This window comes from Stigmatopora argus, chromosome 6, assembly GCF_051989625.1.
Source record: "Stigmatopora argus isolate UIUO_Sarg chromosome 6, RoL_Sarg_1.0, whole genome shotgun sequence".
Lineage (NCBI taxonomy): Eukaryota > Metazoa > Chordata > Actinopteri > Syngnathiformes > Syngnathidae > Stigmatopora > Stigmatopora argus.
In genome coordinates this window covers 14,396,530-14,417,423 of record NC_135392.1, presented here as the reverse complement: position 1 = coordinate 14,417,423, position 20,894 = coordinate 14,396,530, and the positions used below count along the sequence as shown (strand labels likewise).

At 39.6% G+C, this 20,894-nt stretch overlaps 1 protein-coding gene and 1 long non-coding RNA gene across 2 annotated transcripts in view; one reads left to right on the top strand and one right to left on the bottom strand.

Moving 5' to 3' along the window:
• The window catches only part of pdzrn3b (PDZ domain containing RING finger 3b), a 57,205-nt gene extending 41,674 nt beyond the window's left edge, over positions 1–15,531 (bottom strand). Inside the window, exons 1-3 of the mRNA XM_077603655.1 lie at positions 14,695–15,531; positions 12,716–12,802; positions 11,292–11,399 (exon numbers count right to left, since the gene is read on the bottom strand). Of these exons, the coding sequence (XP_077459781.1) occupies positions 11,292–11,399; positions 12,716–12,802; positions 14,695–15,405 (906 nt within the window). The 5' untranslated portion in view covers positions 15,406–15,531. The remainder of the gene's footprint in view (positions 1–11,291; positions 11,400–12,715; positions 12,803–14,694) is intronic.
• On the top strand, positions 1,339–19,717 carry LOC144076085 (uncharacterized). The gene is made up of 3 exons (XR_013300726.1): positions 1,339–1,482; positions 18,969–19,048; positions 19,131–19,717. It is a non-coding gene; the product is annotated as an uncharacterized LOC144076085 (long non-coding RNA).
• The last annotated feature ends 1,177 nt before the right edge of the window (positions 19,718–20,894 follow it).

Below are 20,894 nucleotides of genomic sequence, written 5' to 3'. Positions count from 1 at the left end.
GATGGCACATATTTGAAAGATGAAAGGGCATTGACTAATATTAATCGTGTATTTATGGCAGTGAGTTCCACCTCTGGTTCCAATTGAGTGACTCTTGTTTTCATGATGAGGGGAGAGCCATTTTACCCTTCATGTTGACTTTTACTTTCTGAGTTGGAGCTGGACAAACAGCTCAGTCAGCTGTAAAAGCCTGTGCGTGATGGTTCTTTGGGAGGATCCGGGTGACACCGCAGCTAGGTGATTCTAGACTCCCTAATCCCTCTCAGTAAAGTAAATGATATCCTGTCAAGCGGTGTTCCTCTATTACCCACAAGCACATGCTCCACTTCACCATCAAATAAACTATATTGTATTCTTTAGACTTGTTGTCATGTTGGAGTGAAGGATTACGATAGGCTAGTAAGTGGTGACATCCCTTAAGGTCCAGACTCCATATACTCCATATTTGGTAATAGAAACAAGCTATAAACCATTAAAACCACAAGCCTACATTTTTTCCTTGGCGAGTCATACTTGATTAATCAGAACTTGGAGAGCGAGAGAGGATAAATGTGGGATCAAGATGAGAAGAGAAACAATGAATAATGAGAGTGTGTCATGCTTTCAACATTGAGAGCTACTACTAGTAATTTCAGCATGATGGCCAGGAAAAAAAGCTGGAGAATTCTTTCAGTGTGCTGCGTCCAATGACAGTGGAGTTTTTTTGCTTCCCCCAATTCAATTTCTGCATGGCTCAACATAATTCGTGGGTGGCCAAACATAGCCAAGTATGGCTCAAACAGAATGAAGACACATGACTACGGAGCCTTACATTAATGATAAAGATTTTGTGAATTTAGCCGTTAAGTTGTGTGGTATGTTTAATAGCCCTTAAACATGGAGTAGTGTCATTATATTCTTTATAGCACAAAAATTGAAGTTCATGCTATAGCTTTTTTCCACTCCTTTTTTTTAATCTAACTTACATGAATCTTTTTTAAATATGACTCTATAGTTGCATAATTGGACTGTTACAGTTTATGCACAGCAAAGCCAAAGTTCAGACTATGTATGCAGGGAAAATTCAATTCTTTTCAATCATTGATTTGGAAACACTCCACAGTAATATGAAAAAACCCCCACTAAAGGCAATATATATGAATATCCCCTCCATCTCAGGCCTGTGGTTTTTCACTTCTTTATCTCTGCTAGGTGTCTGAATCAATTGGTGCAATCAGTGTTTGACTGGCAGAAAGAAACCTGGTGTCTAAGACTTACTGAAATTATTGAATGATTCACTACTTATAATTCCTTACCTCACAACCAGCCAGGAGGTGTAAGGCACCCTCAGAACCAAGTCAGACAGACAGAAATATCTACATAATATATTTTCCAATTTTAAGCTCGCTGTCCCAGAATCTACTCCTTAAGGCGGGAGCGATGGCCGCCCCAAAACCACAAACGGACAGTAAGAGAGAAGGAGGATGCGGATGCTGCCAAAAGGTGGGCTCAAATAAGTTTTGTATATTTATCCGAGACACTGTCTCCTGAATCCTTGACAAATAGGGTTGGATAAATAAACTCCCCTAAGAATGAACCAGGCCAGTTTCTTGCAGATATAACTATGTGGAAAGCTAAAATAACATATCTATTGGCACTCTAATTCAACTTTTGTGCTGTGTCGAGTTTTGCATAAAGGTTGCAATGTCCAGCACATTTGGTTCAAATTAGGAAGGCCATGCCTCCCGCTGGGTTTATTTGGACCTTCACAACTAAATAACTGGATTCTGACTGTGATGAGACACACATTAATAGTCAGGAAAAACTTGTCCTTCAAGACTAATTGTAAAACGAACTCCATTTTCTATTGTGTGAACAAAGTGACTTCTGGAAATGGAAATTTTGACAGGTAGGATGTGAAATGCTTTTTGTTTCTGAGGGCAGCACAGTGTGTCAAAAGTGGTACATTTGTGGTTTCTGTGCAGAAGCAAGTCAGTCTCTAGGAGGAATTCCAGATTAGACAGAGAGGCTTTCATTTTGCATAACCTCGACATGCAAAGAAATGCCAGGCAAGGCTCGTGTTTTTGTAGAAACTATCAAATGCGGTGAAAACATTGAAAACATTATTGTAACCAACAAATATGTGAACTGCTAAGCCATGTGGCATATCATAGAGTGCCAACAAAAAGTAAGGGAAAAAAACAAGGGACACCAAATGTTGACAGGACTAACGAAAACCAGATTATAGTATATATGGTGTAATAGATGTTTGAGTTTATACTGGGCTGTTGTCCCAGTTTTGTTCTTTAAGAAGTTCGTTGAAATAGATGCGGTCGCACTACCCAAAGAGAACCAAAACCACAATCAATTAAAATATATAATTGCTTTGTTTTCATCTACTCCTTGTTTTCAGCCGAGAAACAAACTTCTAACAGTTGCTTGGTAAAACAGCCATGAAATACCATCAAATGAAAGAAAATGGGACAACAGACATTGTTATGTGGTGTTTATGTACTAGAGAGATAAAATAAAGGGGTACTACTTTTCCAAGTATTCCCCCCAAAAATGGAGCCATGTGTTTGATTGAGTGTGTGTGAAAGTCAGCATGCCTCTGCTGAGAGAGAGCAGCTGTTGGCCTAATATAGCATAGCTGGGGTAGAAAAAGACAAGGCATTTTCATTGCATTAACAACAGAAGATTGACAAATAGAGCATGGGTAATTAAACTCACATTTTAACATATGCAAATTACGGTAGGCTAATAATGCATCAACATCGACAATTCTCTAATCAAATTTGAAAAATGGGGTCAAATTAACAGCACAATATTTAAGATAGGATTCGGGCTCAAGTCTGATTTATCTACAGTTAGGGTTAGAGTTAGGGTTAGGCGGGCTAACCCTAACTCTAACACTAACCACTACCCTAAACCTAACCCTAACAAATGATAAGGGATTCATAAAGAAAACTATAGTCGACCATGTAACTTGTAGCCAGTGCATTTGGATGTTTTTTTAAACGTCTAACTATTAAACTACCTAACCCTAAACCTAACCCTAACCCTAAACCTAACCCTAAACCTAACCCTAAACCTAACCCTAAACCTAACCCTAAACCTAACCCTAAACCTAACCCTAAACCTAACCCTAACCCTAAACCTAACCCTAAACCTAACCCTAAACCTAACCCTAAACCTAACCCTAAACCTAACCCTAAACCTAACCCTAACCCTAAACCTAACCCTAAACCTAACCCTAAACCTAACCCTAAACCTAACCCTAACCCTAAACCTAACCCTAAACCTAAACCTAAACCTAAACCTAAACCTAAACCTAACCCTAAACCTAACCCTAACCCTAACCCTAAACCTAAACCTAACCCTAAACCTAACCCTAAACCTAACCCTAACCCTAACCCTAAACCTAACCCTAAACCTAACCCTAAACCTAAACCTAACCCTAAACCTAACCCTGTCCCACTTTTGGACAGCTTGCTGATGAGTTGATCATTTGATACAGGTGTGGTAGAGGAGGGAGCTATGGAAAACAGGCTGGATAGGGGCTCTCGAGGACCGGACTTGGCCACCCCTGATCTACACCATTCCTGCTTTATGTGGATTCCTGAGCTCACATGCTCTCATTTTCTCCATGTTTTGTATGCACTTATCTCAAAGAAGCGTGTCCTCGCAGGATAAGGCTAGATGATGCCATTCAATATGAAAACAAAAGGGAAACATATCTGTTTTAAATCTACTGTACGTCATGTTGAAAGTTCAACCGATGGTGGCAATCTTCTGATTAGGATATTTAGTGAACTAAAGAACTTAATATTGAAAAACGCTTTGCACTTCGAATAATAGCCAAAAAAAGCCTGCCTTTCTGGACCCCTTGATAATTTTCCATTGCCCCACTGACACAGAGGAGGGTGTGTGAAAACTATAGTGACAAAGGGTTTAATTTTCTGGAGTTTAAAAGTCTGCCCAAGGCAGCTGGGTGGATGGCGCACCACTAAAAAGCCTATTGTCCATCTGGGATAGGCATGACGTTAGAGATATTAGATGTTATATTACACTTCTTGTTCTATTCATGGGCTGCTTCGGCTTTGTGCTTTGAGGCTACTGTTTTCATAAGACAGCAATGAAAGAAAAATATTCCATTTCAACTGAACTGGAAACTTCCGCAGAAGGATACTTTACTACCTGCACATATCAATCAACTACTTGGCCAAGTACGCCTTTGCCATACGAGGGAAAAATTAGAAAAAAATGCTCACTCCAAGATGGAGACAAATGGCTGTTTCAGCACATCAGGTGGTATATTTCTACTACTAAATGCTACTTACATTAGACTGTATATCTTTCATATGAGCGGCCAGGGAAGCTCTCTTACTTGACACCTTGATGTTGGTTTTGGCGCTGGTCTCTACGCACTCAAGTGGTGGTCCCTACCATCTCCTGAACATGACAGTTATTTTCACTGCTAAATCCATATTGAATGAGTGAATTCAAAGCGATTAGTAGTGGGCTTTAACCTTTCTGCCCAAGTATTTACAACATGCAACTTTATAAGAAGACAATTAGGGATGCATTTACTCAATGACGCATTTTGTTTTATACATTCTTTCTACAGTTCTTTGCATGGAACCATATTCAAAAAGTTCTTATGATGGCTGACCCAATGGGATATAAACCACCATGTATTTATAAAGGCAATCTTGAGACAGGAAAGTATGCTCTTTTGCCAGGACCACCTGTGTGTTTTAGGGGGCTGCAATGAGAAAGAGAACACTTTACTTCCCACTGTAGAGGTACTTTTCCAATGGAAGGAGGAAAAGTAAAAAAAAACCATACACAAGCCACTTGCTCGCTTTTGGCGGTGAGTAAAAAAAAGGAAAGAGGAAGTCTTGAATGAGATATACAAGAAAACTTAAAAAGGAATGTCTTTTTCAATGGAACAAGAGAAAGGCCAATGCAAAGTGGCTAGGCAGAGGCGTAGAGCAAAGCTGGCAGACAATGTTCTCTATTCACACACATTTGCATGAAAAAAGGCAGCACAGTGGACACCAGTTCCACTCGCCGGCGGGTAAATGGAGGTGACCCCTCCACCTTCTCGAGAGAGTGTTGGTAGAATCTGAGTGCTGGCAGTTTCACCACATTTATCACTGAAAAAAGGTGTTGATGTAGGCTAATTAGCTCAGATGTTGCTAAACATCTGTCTTGTACAGGAGGGACAATTATATTCACTCCTGCTTGACATCTGTGAAGCCCTAGTGGAGTTTAAAAAATAATAATAATAATTTAAAAAAAGAACATCTGTTAGTGATAGCGTTCTTCATTGCGCCAGTATGGCAGGAATGAAGTTGTGAAGCAGGTCACTGCACCAATATATATATTTCTTCTTTTATTTTTCAAACTTTGAGGGTTCAGACACAATATTGATGTCGTTTTACTACAAACACAGAACAAAGGTTTGTTGCAACTCAACTGGCTTCACCTTTTAAAAAGGGTTGTAAAAAAGTGAGCAGTTTAAAAAAAATATTTTGGAAAATGTTCATGTCAATTTTGTACCCATCTGTATATAACCAGATGGATTACGATTGAACATATTCCCTGCTGGATCGCTCTTGGCCTAGATAAAGCGATAAATACGGAAGGTAAAACAAGGATCGAGCAGGGTGGTGGTTTCAGAAGAGCGCCGGGAGGGAAGGAAACTGCCATTACAGCGAGTCTGTTAATCAGCCTATTAGGGTTTAATTGAGGGTAGTTAATTAGGAGTCCGTAGGCAGACTGTGCTTCTGGGTTGAGGGGCTGACATGAGAAGCAGCTGGTCGAGCAACAAGGCCACTGACTGACTGGCAGGAAAATAAGATTCATTCTCTATTTTACTGTCCTTACTTTATAGCTTATATATGTTCTAAATTAACCCACGGCCATTTAGAAAGCAGCAGAAGTCAGCTTAGTTTGTGTTGTAGCCGAACAAATACATTTAGATTTGAACTAGACTGGATGTCTCCACAGAAATCAAGCGGTGACTTGCCTTTGATGATCGACCTGTTTTAAGTGAGTGGAAAATACAATATTGTGTGTGTGGTGTGGGTCACAGACAAAAACCGCCTTCTGGCTGGAGTGAGGCGTAAGCTCACCTCACGCCGTCTCCAGACTGAGACAACTACACATCTTATAAATCCCCCTCACTCTCATAAGGAGCACTGGAAAACAAAGATGTACTTGTCCTCACTGCCTAAAACCAGCTCTGCGTAGAGCCACTAACACCAGAAGCTGATTAAACACTCTTTAAAGTTAGATTTGATTTAATGTCCTGTTCCTGCCTCAGCTGGACCATGGGACACTGGAATGTGAGGGTGCTCACGTCGAGGCTTGGCTTGCTTAGTCTAGGGTGAATTCATCTTGTCTCGGTCCAGGGAAGAGCTAGCCCACATTCAGGTTGTTCATCCTCAGAGTAAACACATCGCGTGCAACAGCCCTAAAATTCAATAACGCGTTCGACAAAGAACTGCCTCTTGCCTCCTAATGCCAAACAACATGTGATCCTCCTTAGGGAAATAACTTGCTTGTCTGTTCCCCTCTGCCCCACAGGCTGAAAAATATGCCTGAGGAAGGCCCTGCTGAGGATGCCATGTGCTGTGTCAAATTATGTCACATTCTTATGCTGAAGGAATGATAAACACACTCTTCAGAAACTTAACAGCAAAACACAGCACTTTTAGTGGAATTTATTTTAGTAGGGACATTACACCGACAGGAATTAACCACAGAAAATAAGAACTGCTTCATCGTAATGTTCTGTATTGCAATCCAGTTGTGCCACTCTGCACATTAGCTCCTCCTATCATTAATAAGGAATTAAAACACAGCAATAACTTCACAAAATTTGCATATATGTCACAAGTCATGCAAGAATGGAAATGGGGTTTCTGGTGCCTGTGCACTAAGAGTCTGATAACTTTGGAACATATCTAGGTATATGTAAATAAAAAAATAAAAAATAAAAATGCATCCTAATTTATCAGACCCCTATCACACTAACCCTCGAACAACGTCGTGACCGGCCGTTTGGTCGCCGGACTTTTGGTCGACGGATGTTTGGTCGCCCGGACCCAAACAACGGGCGACCAAACGTCCGGCGACCAAAAGTCCGGTGACAAACAAGGTAAAACAACACGGTCTACGCATCAATAAAAGCCAACAATGGCCCTGAGCAGTTTCACTGAGCGGACGTGTGAGTGTATAAGAGTTTGTATGTACATGAGTTGTCCCCTTAGGAAGGGACGTCAGTCCAGGTTTTAACAAGTTCTCCAACAAAACATAATAAAAGTACGGAAAATTTGGAGCTTTTCTTTAGCCTAATAATTAATAGGGCATTAAGTATGACTAAATAATAATTCGCAGTTTGTATTTAGGGAATTTGAGCAACGATTGAAATGGTAATTATCAATAACCTTCCAGGCGACCAAAAGACCGGCGACCAAAAGTCCGGCGACCAAAAGTCCGGCGACCAAAAGTCCGGCGACCAAACGGCCGAGTACCGAACAACGTGAGGCCTCCAACGTGACATTTTGTTTCCTAAAAAACACCATGAGCTAACCCCTTGCACAACTAAAATAAATGAAAAATAAAGCTGTAGGGGTATGCATGCCTGAGACATAGCTCAATTTACATTTCTGTCAGTAACAGCTAAGTGCTGGCTGGCTGGCTTTAAAAGCTATCTTCTGTATTGAGACTTGATACTTAAGTATCTTGAGGGAGGCTTGGGGTATTTCGTGACTCAATGTGGGCAAGCTCAAAATTCAGAACACAATTGACAAGTAAGAAACTACAGCTGTGTTGTGTTTTAAAATTGGAGACAATAATAGACACGTCTTTCAACCAAATTCAAATTCACTGTTTTGTTGCACTAAAGTGGTAAGCATTTACTTTCAGTGTAGTATATGCAATTCACCCCCGTAACATCCGGGAACAGGTGTTGGCAAAGAGAAATCGATTGTGTATTGTTCTAGCTAGAGGAATCAAGAGACTAATGAATGACTCTTTTTTTGTACAAAATCATAATCAAGCAGACTTACTCGCTGCTGTCTGTCAAACATGTTGTGACTTGACATTGTGTGCGAGGGAGAAGGAGCATGTTTATACATTTGTCACTTGCAATCTCATACTAATGTCACAATATTAATGGTTTTGTAATGTAAATTCTAGAAACTATGAAATAGCCCACTTGCATTAGCACATTAGACCCACATTCAGTATGTTATCTAGTATGTATTTCTAAATCATTCACATCTGGTTAGAAAAAGAAAAATCCTCCTGCCTTTACATTTCAGACTTGTTTAATCACACATGTTACCAACTTAAACCATTTTGAACTAGTTAAATATGGATGGCTATAAGATAAACCATCATTTGTTTAAATGGGAGCTTTGCAGACACAAACATGTCTGCAGCTTTTGGTCAGTACTTGTCGATGCTATTCCTTATTGCAATGTCGAAACGGAATGAAAAGGTTCTTTTGTGGAACGTTGCCCTCCATTCTGCACTCAGCAGTTCAGAAGTGTATACATTTATATAAATATTGTCTTAGCTGGAACACATTCCTGCTTGCTCGCCACCTCCATCTCCTCTAAAAGACATACACACACATAAAGTCCTAGTTGCCATATTAGAATTGGCATTTCCCTGTGTCCGTTTATTTTAAAGTAGTTGTTGGTGTTTGCCCTTTACGACCCAAGAATGTTTGCTGAGGATTTACAAGGTGACATTTACAACGGCAACCCAGCAGTCACTATTGTCTTCTTATTTTGACACTCTTTCAAATGCTTTGCCCATGTAGAACTCTTCCCCCATCACTACCAAGAGCTCAGCACCAAACACTGTTGGATCGCAATGAATATTGCTTGATTTATACTCAAGTAAAGTAATGTTTACGGCTACATTTCAAAACAGAACTTTCTAATGAAAACCATCTGTTTTTCTTTTTAATTGCTAATGTGTCAATGTATATATTTTGCTTCATATAGTATAGTAAAAACTGCAGAGTTAACTACAGCACAGGCCAAAAAAATAGGGTAAAGGCTTTAAGGCTTAATAGCCATAAGCTTTTGAAATATGCTGAATTGCCTGAAAAAATATCAGTGCACTCCCTGATGACAAAAACGGAAGGTTTTACCCCGCAAACCATGAATGTACGGGAATATAATAAGGGGTAGTGATGGTTGCAAACACATTAAGGAAATAACAAATATTTTCCATTTGCAGGGATCTCTGGCTATTGCTAAAATACTTTAGCATAAGCTTTTTAACAGACTGATTGAACAAGGGTGCATTCATGGCAGTTCAGTCAGAGGAGCCATCTGCTATCACACCCCCTTGCTAAGAGCTTGTTAAAGAAGTGCGAGCCGTAGCTCATCATGTACATGTTACATCCATATAGACTTACTGGAATTAACACCTCTATACAGTGGTGTTGTTTCTGCTTTATCAGACACAAAACGTGCTGCTGGCGGTGTCTTGTTGTTTTACTTAACACTTGCCATTGGAGTTTTTGTGCCTTGTATGTATATGTTAGATTTACTGTTGTCGTTTTTCCACATTTCAGACAAAAAGGCGTTGTTTTATTATTCTGAAGAGAAACCAGAGAGGAAAAGCCTATACTTTTCTAACAAATCATAACACACCTTTTAGAAAAAGGGACAAAAACACACGGGGTTTGGTTTTGAATTAAAGTAAATTAAAAATGTAATTTAGTAAGTGTGGTAAAACTAAACTTCACCTAAGACAGTGGCTACATACAACCAATAAAACATCAACCTTGATGATTATATATTTGTTTGTCCTAAACCTCCAATTAACGGGCCCAGAAATCATGTAATAATAAAAATGAGATGGACAGCAAAACAACCAAACAGAGTCGCGTTATCAACAGAATAAAAAGCTTTAATATGATGTAATGTTATGCAAAACCCTAAAGCGTGTCAACGTTTGTATATTTTGATGATGGAGCGATTCTCTCTGAAGTTATAATCCCTTGTTTGCACTGGTAAGGATTGCTGACTTTTAGCAACCTTTATCAGGACTCCATCACCAGAGCAAATGACAAAAGTGAATCATGCAAGAGACCCTCAAGGATATTTCCAAGCTCAGGTTTAATTAACACTTGCCCTCTCTAGAAATTATTTGTGACCTAAATGTAATATTTCATTTGTAATATACTTTGCAACATAAGAGCATAATTCCCAACACAAGTTTTCTGCCACAAGTCTATCGAAACTTTGCTACTGTTTACTTGATTGCAGCTTTCTCTCAAAAGCAGCCACGTATATCTTTGTATTTAAGCCCAAAACCCAAACTGGCCTCACGTCCATGTGACACATACAAAACATCCTATTGTTTTATTTTAGTCAGTGCAAACCTTACTGTTATGACCAGATACCCCTAAAACCAAATCATTTGTCGCACCATCATTCGAGCCACGTGGCCTGTTTGCCAACATGTCGTTTTCAAGGAAAGAAATGACAGAGAGGAGAGTATTTACTTCTGAACGCTTCCCACAAACATCTTTGTTAGCAGTGCATTGGTTAAAAAGCTTAGGACAATTCCACTGAGGTTGAACAATAAAGTCTGCTACAAACCATATATGTCATCTTGCGGCATGCAGTGTTCCACAGAAACCTTTTTTTTCTTTTTGTATAGCCATTGTGTAAAGATTATGCATAACGACTTCGACAAAGGCCACCGTTGTGGAGTCGAATTTTTCGAATCCGTTCCACAAGTTGACTTAATGTTAGCTGACTTTTCACACAATATTTTGTTAAGCGTCCAGTTGAATGTTATTCTGACAATCAATTGTGCAGCATGGCAGCTGACCATGGGCTATTTTACACCAAGGGGAAACAACTACTTTTGCCCATTGGTGGTTGGATAGCCAATAATTCTGCACATGTGAATGAATGCTGGTATTTTTATTTGGAGTAAAATGTTGTTACAAAAAGGCCTGAGTAACTGGTGAGTAAACTTTTTTTTTCAACAATGTTGCACATTTTGCAAGTCATACCTAACATTTCAAATGTTGCATTGAGAACAGAATGTTTCTCTTCTTCCTATCACACGCCAGATTGATATTCTTAGCTGCAGCAAAATCCTAAAAGCTGATTCCAGTTGTCATGTTGGCATCTTAAGGTGACTGGTGTGGTTATTGAGACATAAATATTCAGCATGTGATGATAGGCATGAGACATCATCCAACCATCTGCAATATCATTTCCAATTTTCCCTTACGCATGGCAGGACAGGGACTCACATACCTCTATAATCCGGTCGTAGATTTGAAGGCCTTCCTCCTTGTCAGCTGGTCCATTCTCAATGATTTTGGACACAAAAATCCCCTCACTTGAAGAGCTGTCATTATCATCCTATCAAGGAAAAGACATACATCAAACTCAGAGGTAATTATGACAAGAATAAACGGAAAAAAAATACCAGTTTGTACCCAAAAAAATAAAAAATGGGGGGTGGGGGGGTTTAGTGTTAGAAACATGCAATTAAACTCTTACTGTGAAAGCATTAAAATGGGCCCACATGAAACAATCTCATTTTGTAAGGCTTACTAGTTACAAATTATGAGAAAGGAAACATATTTAACATTTAACCCTTTAATTAGCCAAGCACTTAAGTTTCTAAAATAACATCCAGGGTTCTGTGGCATTATAGTGTTTGACAGCACATGGGAAAACTCAGGTGGAATACAGCAGTAATGTTAAAGGTTCAATTCTCCACCAAGGCACCATACATTGGCAGTGTTGAACTTGCTTTACTGCAAAGGATTGTATAAGCTTCAGTTCATTGCACAATGACTAATAGTAAATCCTTGACATTTGCAGATAAACAAGGGCTAGTGGAGACCACACAAAGTAGAAGCTGATTACTGGTAGCAGCTATGCCAGAATGACAGCCATATGAAAAGCAATGTCAAAAGCAAAATGAACATTAGCTCTCTATCTTAATTGATAGCCTCTTCCAGAGACAGTTGGTTTTAAGGTCAATAAAAAAGCAAAGGCCATGTATTATGTAAGCTCTTTCATGAGCTTTGAGTATGATCCTTTCATGACAGCAAGTGGTGTTGGCAAAAGACACTTTTATGCATAGATCGCTCTGTAATTTCCAGCCATAAAAGTTTTTTTTTAATGTCATAATCTTTGTCGCTAAAGAAAATGGCAGCAGTGTGGCTGCGGAAAACTTGTTTAGACTAGAGTGTAGTCAAGTAGAAACTGAAAATACAATTTTCCTTCCACAGCGACAAGAAATTGTTAAAATGTTTTGTTCCAGTGACTGTATGGCATCATGTTGAAATCCCAACTTGCTCAAATTAGAAAAGATAGCAAAGCTGAGGAAAGTACAGGCTAGACTAAACTCACTAATGACATTTTCTCAATTAGAGAAATAAATCAGGTGACAGACAAAAAAAGTAATTCCAGTAAGTTATTGTAGTATATACTCAGACATATAGTATATCCATACCAAGCCCAGCATAAAGGGCTTAATAAAATGAAATCATGGACTACCATTCTTTAAAGAGACAGAAAACATGCTCGGACCATCTAAATTCAGTCGTAGAGGGGAAGGTTGCGGTGCTTTAAGTGTGTGCTTTACATTCCTGAGTTGACATATGACACTTGTCTGATCACTGGGGGGGAGATGAAACCGCCAAGATGGTCTGCATTTAACCTACCGCACATGGCTTTCCTCCCATGATGTTAAATCCCAGAGATCCACCCTCACGAAGAAGGACAACTGCCACACCTTTGGTATCTCTTTCCTAAAAGCACAGAGAGTAGAGAAATGTGTAAAACGACAACAGGTTCTCTATTATATTTCAGTACTGATTCTAATTTACTATCATAATAATAATACAATAAGCATGTGTACCGATTCTTATGAGTATGTCCCAATCTGAAATTTATCAACGATGCATTCAGTTTAGAATTTAAAAAGGTATGAATGTGTGAGTTCAATCTTTTATTAACTTGGACAATATTTTGCAGTTTTAGGGTGCTAATAAGGTGATCTGTGAATTGGAACGGAGTCGCTCCCATAATAACGCTGCATGCATTGGATTGGATAACTTTATTCATCCCGTATTCGGGAAATTTTGTTGTCACAGTAGCAAGAGGGTGAGGATGCAGGAATAGGAAAGGCATTTTAGACATAAATAGATAGGTAATAAGTAAGTTAATAAATAAATACATGGATAAATTTATAAATAAATAAGCGTGTTGCTTAACACTAGGCTTACACTGACTAAATATAAATCATAGATATTATCGGCATGTACACTGTCCTGACTGCCATAGACTTGAAAAAGGCCATCATGTGCATGTCAAGCTGTTGAGGAATGCAGAGCCCTGCATTGTGTCACGGCACCATTAGCAACACATGCTTTCACATCAACCAGGGAGGCACTTCAGGGAAAGGTGAAGCCAAAAAGACAATTTAATGGAAAAATAATAACAAAAAGATAGGATTGCTCAGTGCAACTGGGATACATAAAAATGTACCAAAAGCCTTGAAACAAATTGGATGGTTTTTATAGGCAATTTTAACATTCAGTCTGCGAGACTTTAATGAACTCAGAGTAATTAACAAGCACTTTTTTTTTGTTTTTAACACATCTGCAAACGCTCTCGCAAAGCTTGCATCACTAAATGAGGTGAATCTCTTCAGGAGGTTGTGCATTTCCTAAAGCATCAAGTATGTCCAGGTGGTAAAAATAAGAGAACTTCCTGTGAAACATTTTCTCACTGGTGAATTGGCATAACAATGGAGAGCAACAGCCACACTTTTTAGACTTCATTAAAACTATATACGTCTGCCTAATCATTAAAGAAGATTTTAGCTTTTGTGTAACGAATGACTAAAGTATGAAATGCATCAATTTAATGTTACGCTGAGGGCACATGAAAATACTGCTTTATTCTTTACAGTAAAGACTTAAATAAAATCTGGGAAGTGTGATTGAATCAATCAGAAATTTTAATACTGGTGTATTTCATTCTTTTAAGCTCAAATACAATATAGTAAAGACAATGGTAGAGTTTTGTGTTTATCTGAATAGGCTCCGATCATTTGTGGAATGAAGGGAAAATTGGTTAACACTATAGCAACTTTATACACTTTTTTTCCCGTTTTTGTTCGGTGGGGTACTGTAATTTTTTCCCACCCTGATGCAGAGATTCTTTGGAAACATGGCTTTAAATTTACCAAACGGCTTCAACTGAAGCTGAAAGTGGGGTTAGTAGATTCATCATTTGAGTTTGTTTTGACTGTCTAAACAAAAGGTGACATGATGCCCCAAACAAGCGTGCTCCATATGTAGAACCTGGCTCTTGTTGTGGGGAGAAGTGCAGTAAATATTTGGCCCTCCCTCCCCCTCTTGACTGCCAGCTGGCCAGAGGCACAGCTGACATCCATGCCTCAAAGCAGACAAGCCAAACTGGAGATCACTGTAAAGTCAGCTCTGACCCCACCAAAAATAAAAAAATAAATAAAAAAACAAGGAACTCTGAATGCTGTTGGATGGAAATGTGACCCCCAAATAATAAAAAAAAACAATGCTCCAATCCAGCCTTTCAAAAGTTGCAAAGAAGCACTTCACAAACTGCCCTCACTTTTGTGCAATGCTTCTTTACAACGTTTGTGCTGGTTGCCTACCTTGCAGGAGTAAGTCACCGTCCTGGTGAGGGAATCGATCCTCTCGCTGTACTCTGCGAACTTTTTCTGGTACTTGACGGCCGTCGTCTGCAGCTCACTGTGAGTTGCGGAAAGTTGTGCCAAAAGTGCTTTCTCCCTCTTGTTGGCCTCGATGGTTTGCTTCTTGAACTCGCTGTCCAGACACATCATCTTGTATTGGAGCACGGTATTGTGTGCCTTCAGGGCTCTGACACAGCAGTGGTCGTTCGATCGCTGCTCTTTAAGGGCGAGCGTCAAACCGCAGCTTTCGCAGGTCCCCGCCGCTCGAAAGTCGCACGTCTCCCGCATGTGAGCATCTACGTCCCGCAGGCTGAGTACCTCTCCGCATCCTTTATTCCGGCACTGGACCGGGGAGTAGTCACACATGCCGGAGTGCTCGGCCAGGTCCTGCAGCTTCACCACCGCATCGCAGCCCCGCACATGGTTGTCACATTTGATCTCCAGCTTCAGGATGAGGTTTTTCAAAGGCAGGACGTGATTGAGCTCTTTCGAAGAGATCCGTTGGCATTGAACGGGGCAGCTGCTCTGCTGGACAACCCAAGGTAAAACGCAACCGGAGCAGAAGACGTGGCCGCAAGGAGTCGTCAGCGGGTCTTCCAGAACTTTATTGCAGAGGTTGCATTTCAAATCCGGGTCTACTGTTCCATTGAAGCGGTCCAGCTCGTATCCCATGTTTTACCAAGGCCGAATCCAAACTTCTGGGCTTCCCACCCCCGCGGAGTGAGACGGAGAAGTGGGGCGTTCTTAGCTGGTCATTGGAAGAGCGCTTACACACTAACTAGCGCTCCGAGGGTCGTCTAAAAAACTCCACTGTAGTAGTACATAGTAATAGACTTACTTTTTGAGACGTTCAATGACAGCTCGGACGTTTCTGAATTTAAGAAGTTTGACGTTCGCCCGAAGTTCACTTTGGGGAAAAGTATAAATAAACTCCATCTGAATGTGCTGCTGAATTCTATTTAAAATGGATAAAAGCAGAGTTTGTGTTTAAAATCACTGGTAAAAGGATGACTGGAATGGGTTTCTGAGTGCGATTTATATTGCTGTGCATTTGGTGATCTTAAAGTGGGAAACAATGAACACATAACAAACTGAAAAATAAACATGATTTATATCTGGATAGGACTCTATTAAAACAATCTAAGTTGGGGCATTTTAAATCATCAATTTTAAATTACTAATCACATTTCAATCAGATAAGTGGTGGACAACTCTGGTCCTCCAAAGTCGCTATCCGGTCTGTTTTTTATATCTCCCTCCTCTACCACACCTGAATCAAATGATCAACTCATCAGCAAGCTGTGCAGAAGCTTGATACCGATCCGATTATTTGATTTAGGTGCGTTGATGGAGGGAGATATGGAAAACAGACCGGATAGCGGCTCCCGAGAACCGGAGTTGGCCACCCCTGACCATCACTAGATTTGAAAACGTGTTCAAAATATTAATACTAATATAATATTGATTCGTAGACAACGTCTTCCTCCTTCATTTTTAAGATTTCTATTATATGTTGGTGTTCACTCGCTTCCAGAATTGAAGAGATTATTTGAAGTTCTTTTCTCGTAGTGGTCGATGAACGCACCTTTTAGTTGCGCTTACTTGCAGTCTGGTCACCGAGAGAGAACTTTACGCGCATTTAGAAATGACAGCAAAATAAAACGTTCCAAAGCTGGAAACACAGCCCAATAGCCAACTTTTAGCAGCTAATAGAGGTCTAGAAGAGCAAAATGCAACGATGGGCATTAAATATCTCAGGTGATTTTCCACGCTAAGTAAGAATCGAATCGAATCAAATCAAATTGAATCGAATAGCCAGGTCAAAAAATTATTAACTGAACTATTACCTCATTAAACTAACATTTTACTCATCCAGTAGTAAGAACAGGGCATGCCACAAAGCTATTTGCTTGCGTCAATGAAAAGCAACAAAACAGGGGGGGTCTTGGGGTTGATTTGGGTCAAAACCACATTTTCAGTCACAATTTAGACGAAATTTTAACCATGGCACGATAAGAGCATGTGCGTACTGTTTTGGGGGGCACTGGAGCCTATTCCCAGCTGCTTAATTGGTGGCCAGCCAATCGCAGGGCACAAGGAGACAAACAACCATTCACGTCCACACTCATACCTAGGGTCAATTTAGACTGTGTTCAATCAGCCTACCATGCATGTCTTTGGAATGTGGGAGGAAACCAGAGTATCCAGAGAAAACCCACACAGGCCCAGGGAGCACATGCAAACTCCACACAAGTGGACTGACCTGAATTTGAACCCATGTCCCCCACTGTGAGGCCGACGCACTAAACAATCACCCACCGGGCCGCCCTATTGAATAGATTCTTAAAACATAGATAATGTAATTGTATTGTCTTTGTATAGTTAAAATATGATCATTAATGTTGTCTCAGAGCTTAGAAATTCTATGTTTTTGCGATGTACTACTTTTCAATTGGACAAATTACATTTTAGTTATAATTGTCTTTGTTAGACTGGTTGTCACCATTTTTTTCTCTCAGAGAAGGAAGCCCAATGAGCTCGCTTATATTTGGGTATGCAAAGGGAAAATGTTTTAAATTCCTCATACCTGCTCAAAATGGCAAATTGTTGAGGGCTCACGGTAAACATGTGTTTGCGTGAGTAGCCTTAGTATACATGAATACAAGAAAGAAAGAAAAAGAAAAGTATGCTGGCTTTGTTAGATGTGGCTGTTTTTAGTTCCTATCACTGAACGTCTACCAGACACCTTTGTTGTTGTGCAATTTGGACAGATGTGATGCAACAGATGCGTCAGAAATGCGGGTACTTAGTAAGGTATTGGAAATGGGGCATTATACAATCATCACCTTTTCTGGATATCACAAAAGCATGACAGCAATAGGGGAAACAGTGAGATAAGCCTTTGCATTTCAAAATGTGTTTCATGTTGTGAAAAAATATGATGCACTCTAGGGAAGAACACACTAGATATCTCCTCTTGCACTTGGAACTCAATATTATACTTACTATATTGTCAAGAATATTAAAAATGTATAATTTTTTATATATATATATCCCATATTTGAGCTAGTGGGAGGTTCAAGTTCTCACTTACTATGCTGTTTTGTACTTTGTGCTCGGGTAAGACACTATCTAAACTGGTTGGGAACAAACAAAGCTTTGGTGCATTCATTGACTACAATGTGTCTGAGCTATCAGTTTTGACCATCACCTCTTCAAAAATAAGCACTAACCACATTCAGGGATTAATGGTTTATCAAAACATTGTTTTATCAACACATTAGATACCAGATACTTTAGTTTGTTGTTACAGAAGGATTCACCATCAAAAAATAATATATGGATAAAAAAATGACTCCTCATTGACAGAGGTCTCTTTGGGAAACGAGAAACAGGATGTGTGGGTCAGCGATTCGAGGAATTGCGTAAAAACAAGTGTATAACACAAAAAAAAATAAGTTGATGGAAAGTAAGTCAAAATTTAAAATTGGCATATCTGACTTTCATCTGTTGTCACAAACTAGTTATTTAGATCTTCGTGTAAGTGAAACAAAAAGAATGTTCTATGTAATTGGTCTTAGGTCTTCACATACTACAGCTACAACAACAGAGAATGCATTGTAATGAGTTTAAATGCTTAAATATGTTTTTGGAATAAACAAAACTATAAGACTGTAAGTTCTAATGTTTGTGATATTCTTTGTACCAACGGGAGCTGAAAAAGCCTTGGTATTTTATGCTGGACTAGCATAATGCATTAGTTACAGAGGTTTCTAAGGCACAAGTGTATAATATTAGGAACAGATGAGTGTCCCACCATACGAGGGGGTGGGTACTTTGGAGGGGGTCACTTGAGAATCTCCAATCAAACGTTTCTTTCTGCAGCCTGTGAAGCACTGCTGATTTTCTGGAAGCGCTGTTCCCACTGGGTCTATAAATAACATACACAGTGTACTGGGCTTCCTTTATCTCTGAGGATGAATAAAGTCAAGAAAAATGAAAAAAATGCTTTTGCATTGATATGAAGTGCCTGCAATAATAAGTATTTTGGCCTATGTGTATATAATTAACATTATAATATAACTTAATGGACTTATTGTAATGTAAATGGTGTCAAAATGACCTTCAGCAAACCCTGAAAGCCAGATAAATTTCCAATTGTAAAATGTACTTGGCAGAGGAAATACTATTTTCTGTATTTATATCTTTCATTGCTAACTCATCTGTCTCTGCAGATTCTGTTTGACTAAAGAAAAGAAAACAACTCATGATATTATGGCAACAATATGACACCTGAGCATCAATTTGATTGAAGGTAAAACTGTAGGGATAAATCATTTTAAATGGTGCTTAACTCATGGAAAGGCTCTTGTTGTTCACGTGTCTAACACTTGAAGCAGAGTGACAGCAGGACTGGAGCTCCAGATAAATGCTGCTGCTGAAAACTTGCTGATAATGAGACCAGCCACCGTGAACCAACAAGTTCAGACATCAGTGATGACAGGTAATGCAAGATGCGTGATTCACACTTACATATTCGCACCCCAACTTCTCACGCATAGCTCGTGAGTATGAACATGATACCAGCAGGACTTGATTACCTTAATTCTCCGTGAACATGACTGAAATTGGGTTGACTTCTCAACGCAGCAACACAAATACAAAGTGTAAGCGACGGGTCCTGAAGAAGGATGGATATTCTTGGAGTTTGGGGCCGAATCAATGAATATTTTCTTCAATTAAAAAAGTACCGCTTGGTCATTGGATTGGATTGGATTGGATTGGATAACTTTATTCATCCCGTATTCGGGAAATTTCATTTTGGCAGTAGCAAGAGGGTGATTAGACAGAACAACAAAGCAAAAGCACAAAGTACAAAGCAAATCAAAGTAAATGGGATCATTAAGAATCACCAAATCAAATCATTAAGACAGAAAAGCAGCAAAAACACAAAACGAGCAAGAGTGGACGGAGCTACCGCCGCCGGCTGCTACTTGAACGGCGCCATCTTGGTTGCGGTAGCTAAAACGGATCCAGACTCAAAAAGATGTTGTAAAGTTGGATAAAAACTGGAACCACACACAGGAAGTCTTCCACAAGATGGGGAACTTCTGCAGACTGGGACCGAGGTAGAGAATATGCAGAGTCACTCTTCCAAGCTTATCCGCACAGTTCCTCGGTAGTCTGGAGCTGAAGAAAACAGCAGCAGAGCAGAACTCCTCGACTCCACTTCTGGCCTGGTAAGCGCCGACAGCTCTTCCATCTTATCCCATGATGGAATGCTTGGTCAGAAGCGTTGCTTCTTCTCCCGGCACTTTTGTCCAGCTCCGAATTTCCGCGTGGCGGCGCCATCTTGGGTGGAAAAAGTGTGGAGTGGTTCACACGGATACTGTTTATTTCCATGTCTACTAAAATAGCTACTCTATGTTTGACTGGTTTGAGATCGGGCCTTGGCACACTCAGTCATGCTAGAACAGAAATCAGGAAAAAGCATCTAGCGATTTATTAAGAGGTTTCGCAGTCACTGCTGGTACAGATTTGTCACTACCCCAATGAAAGTAATGACTTCTCGTCCCAGTTTATTAAACTGGAAAAATACATTTTTATTTGATTCAGTACAGTTTTTCTCCATGATGAAAAATATGACAACAACAACCACAACAAAACACCCAGTTATTGTGAACACAATTACAATTGCATGGACCTATATATATTCTTTTCATAAAGGCCATATCTGCCTTGTTTATAAGACCACAAACACAGCATTGGAAAAAAGATACTAACGAGGCTATTATTGTGTATATTGTCAAAAGAAAAAGCGACCAGTCTTATTAGTACTACTACAGGCAGTAATTCCAGCAGAGCAACAGAGAGTTGGGTTCAATGAGGGATAACTCAATATACACGGAAACAAGGCAATGGGCTGTGTAAATAACATTGGGAGTTAATCGGAAACATGTCTCTTCTAATTAACCATTACCCAAAAACAGAATGGGGTCATAGTAACTGCTTTCCCTCTTGGAAAAGCCAAAGCTGCATTTGACCATATTAGAAGAAAAAGAAATAAGAAGAACCTTAATAACCCTTAAATAGAGGAAACACGTGCTCTTTGATGTGAACAATACTGATGATAATTGTCTTTTTTGAACACAGTTACATGA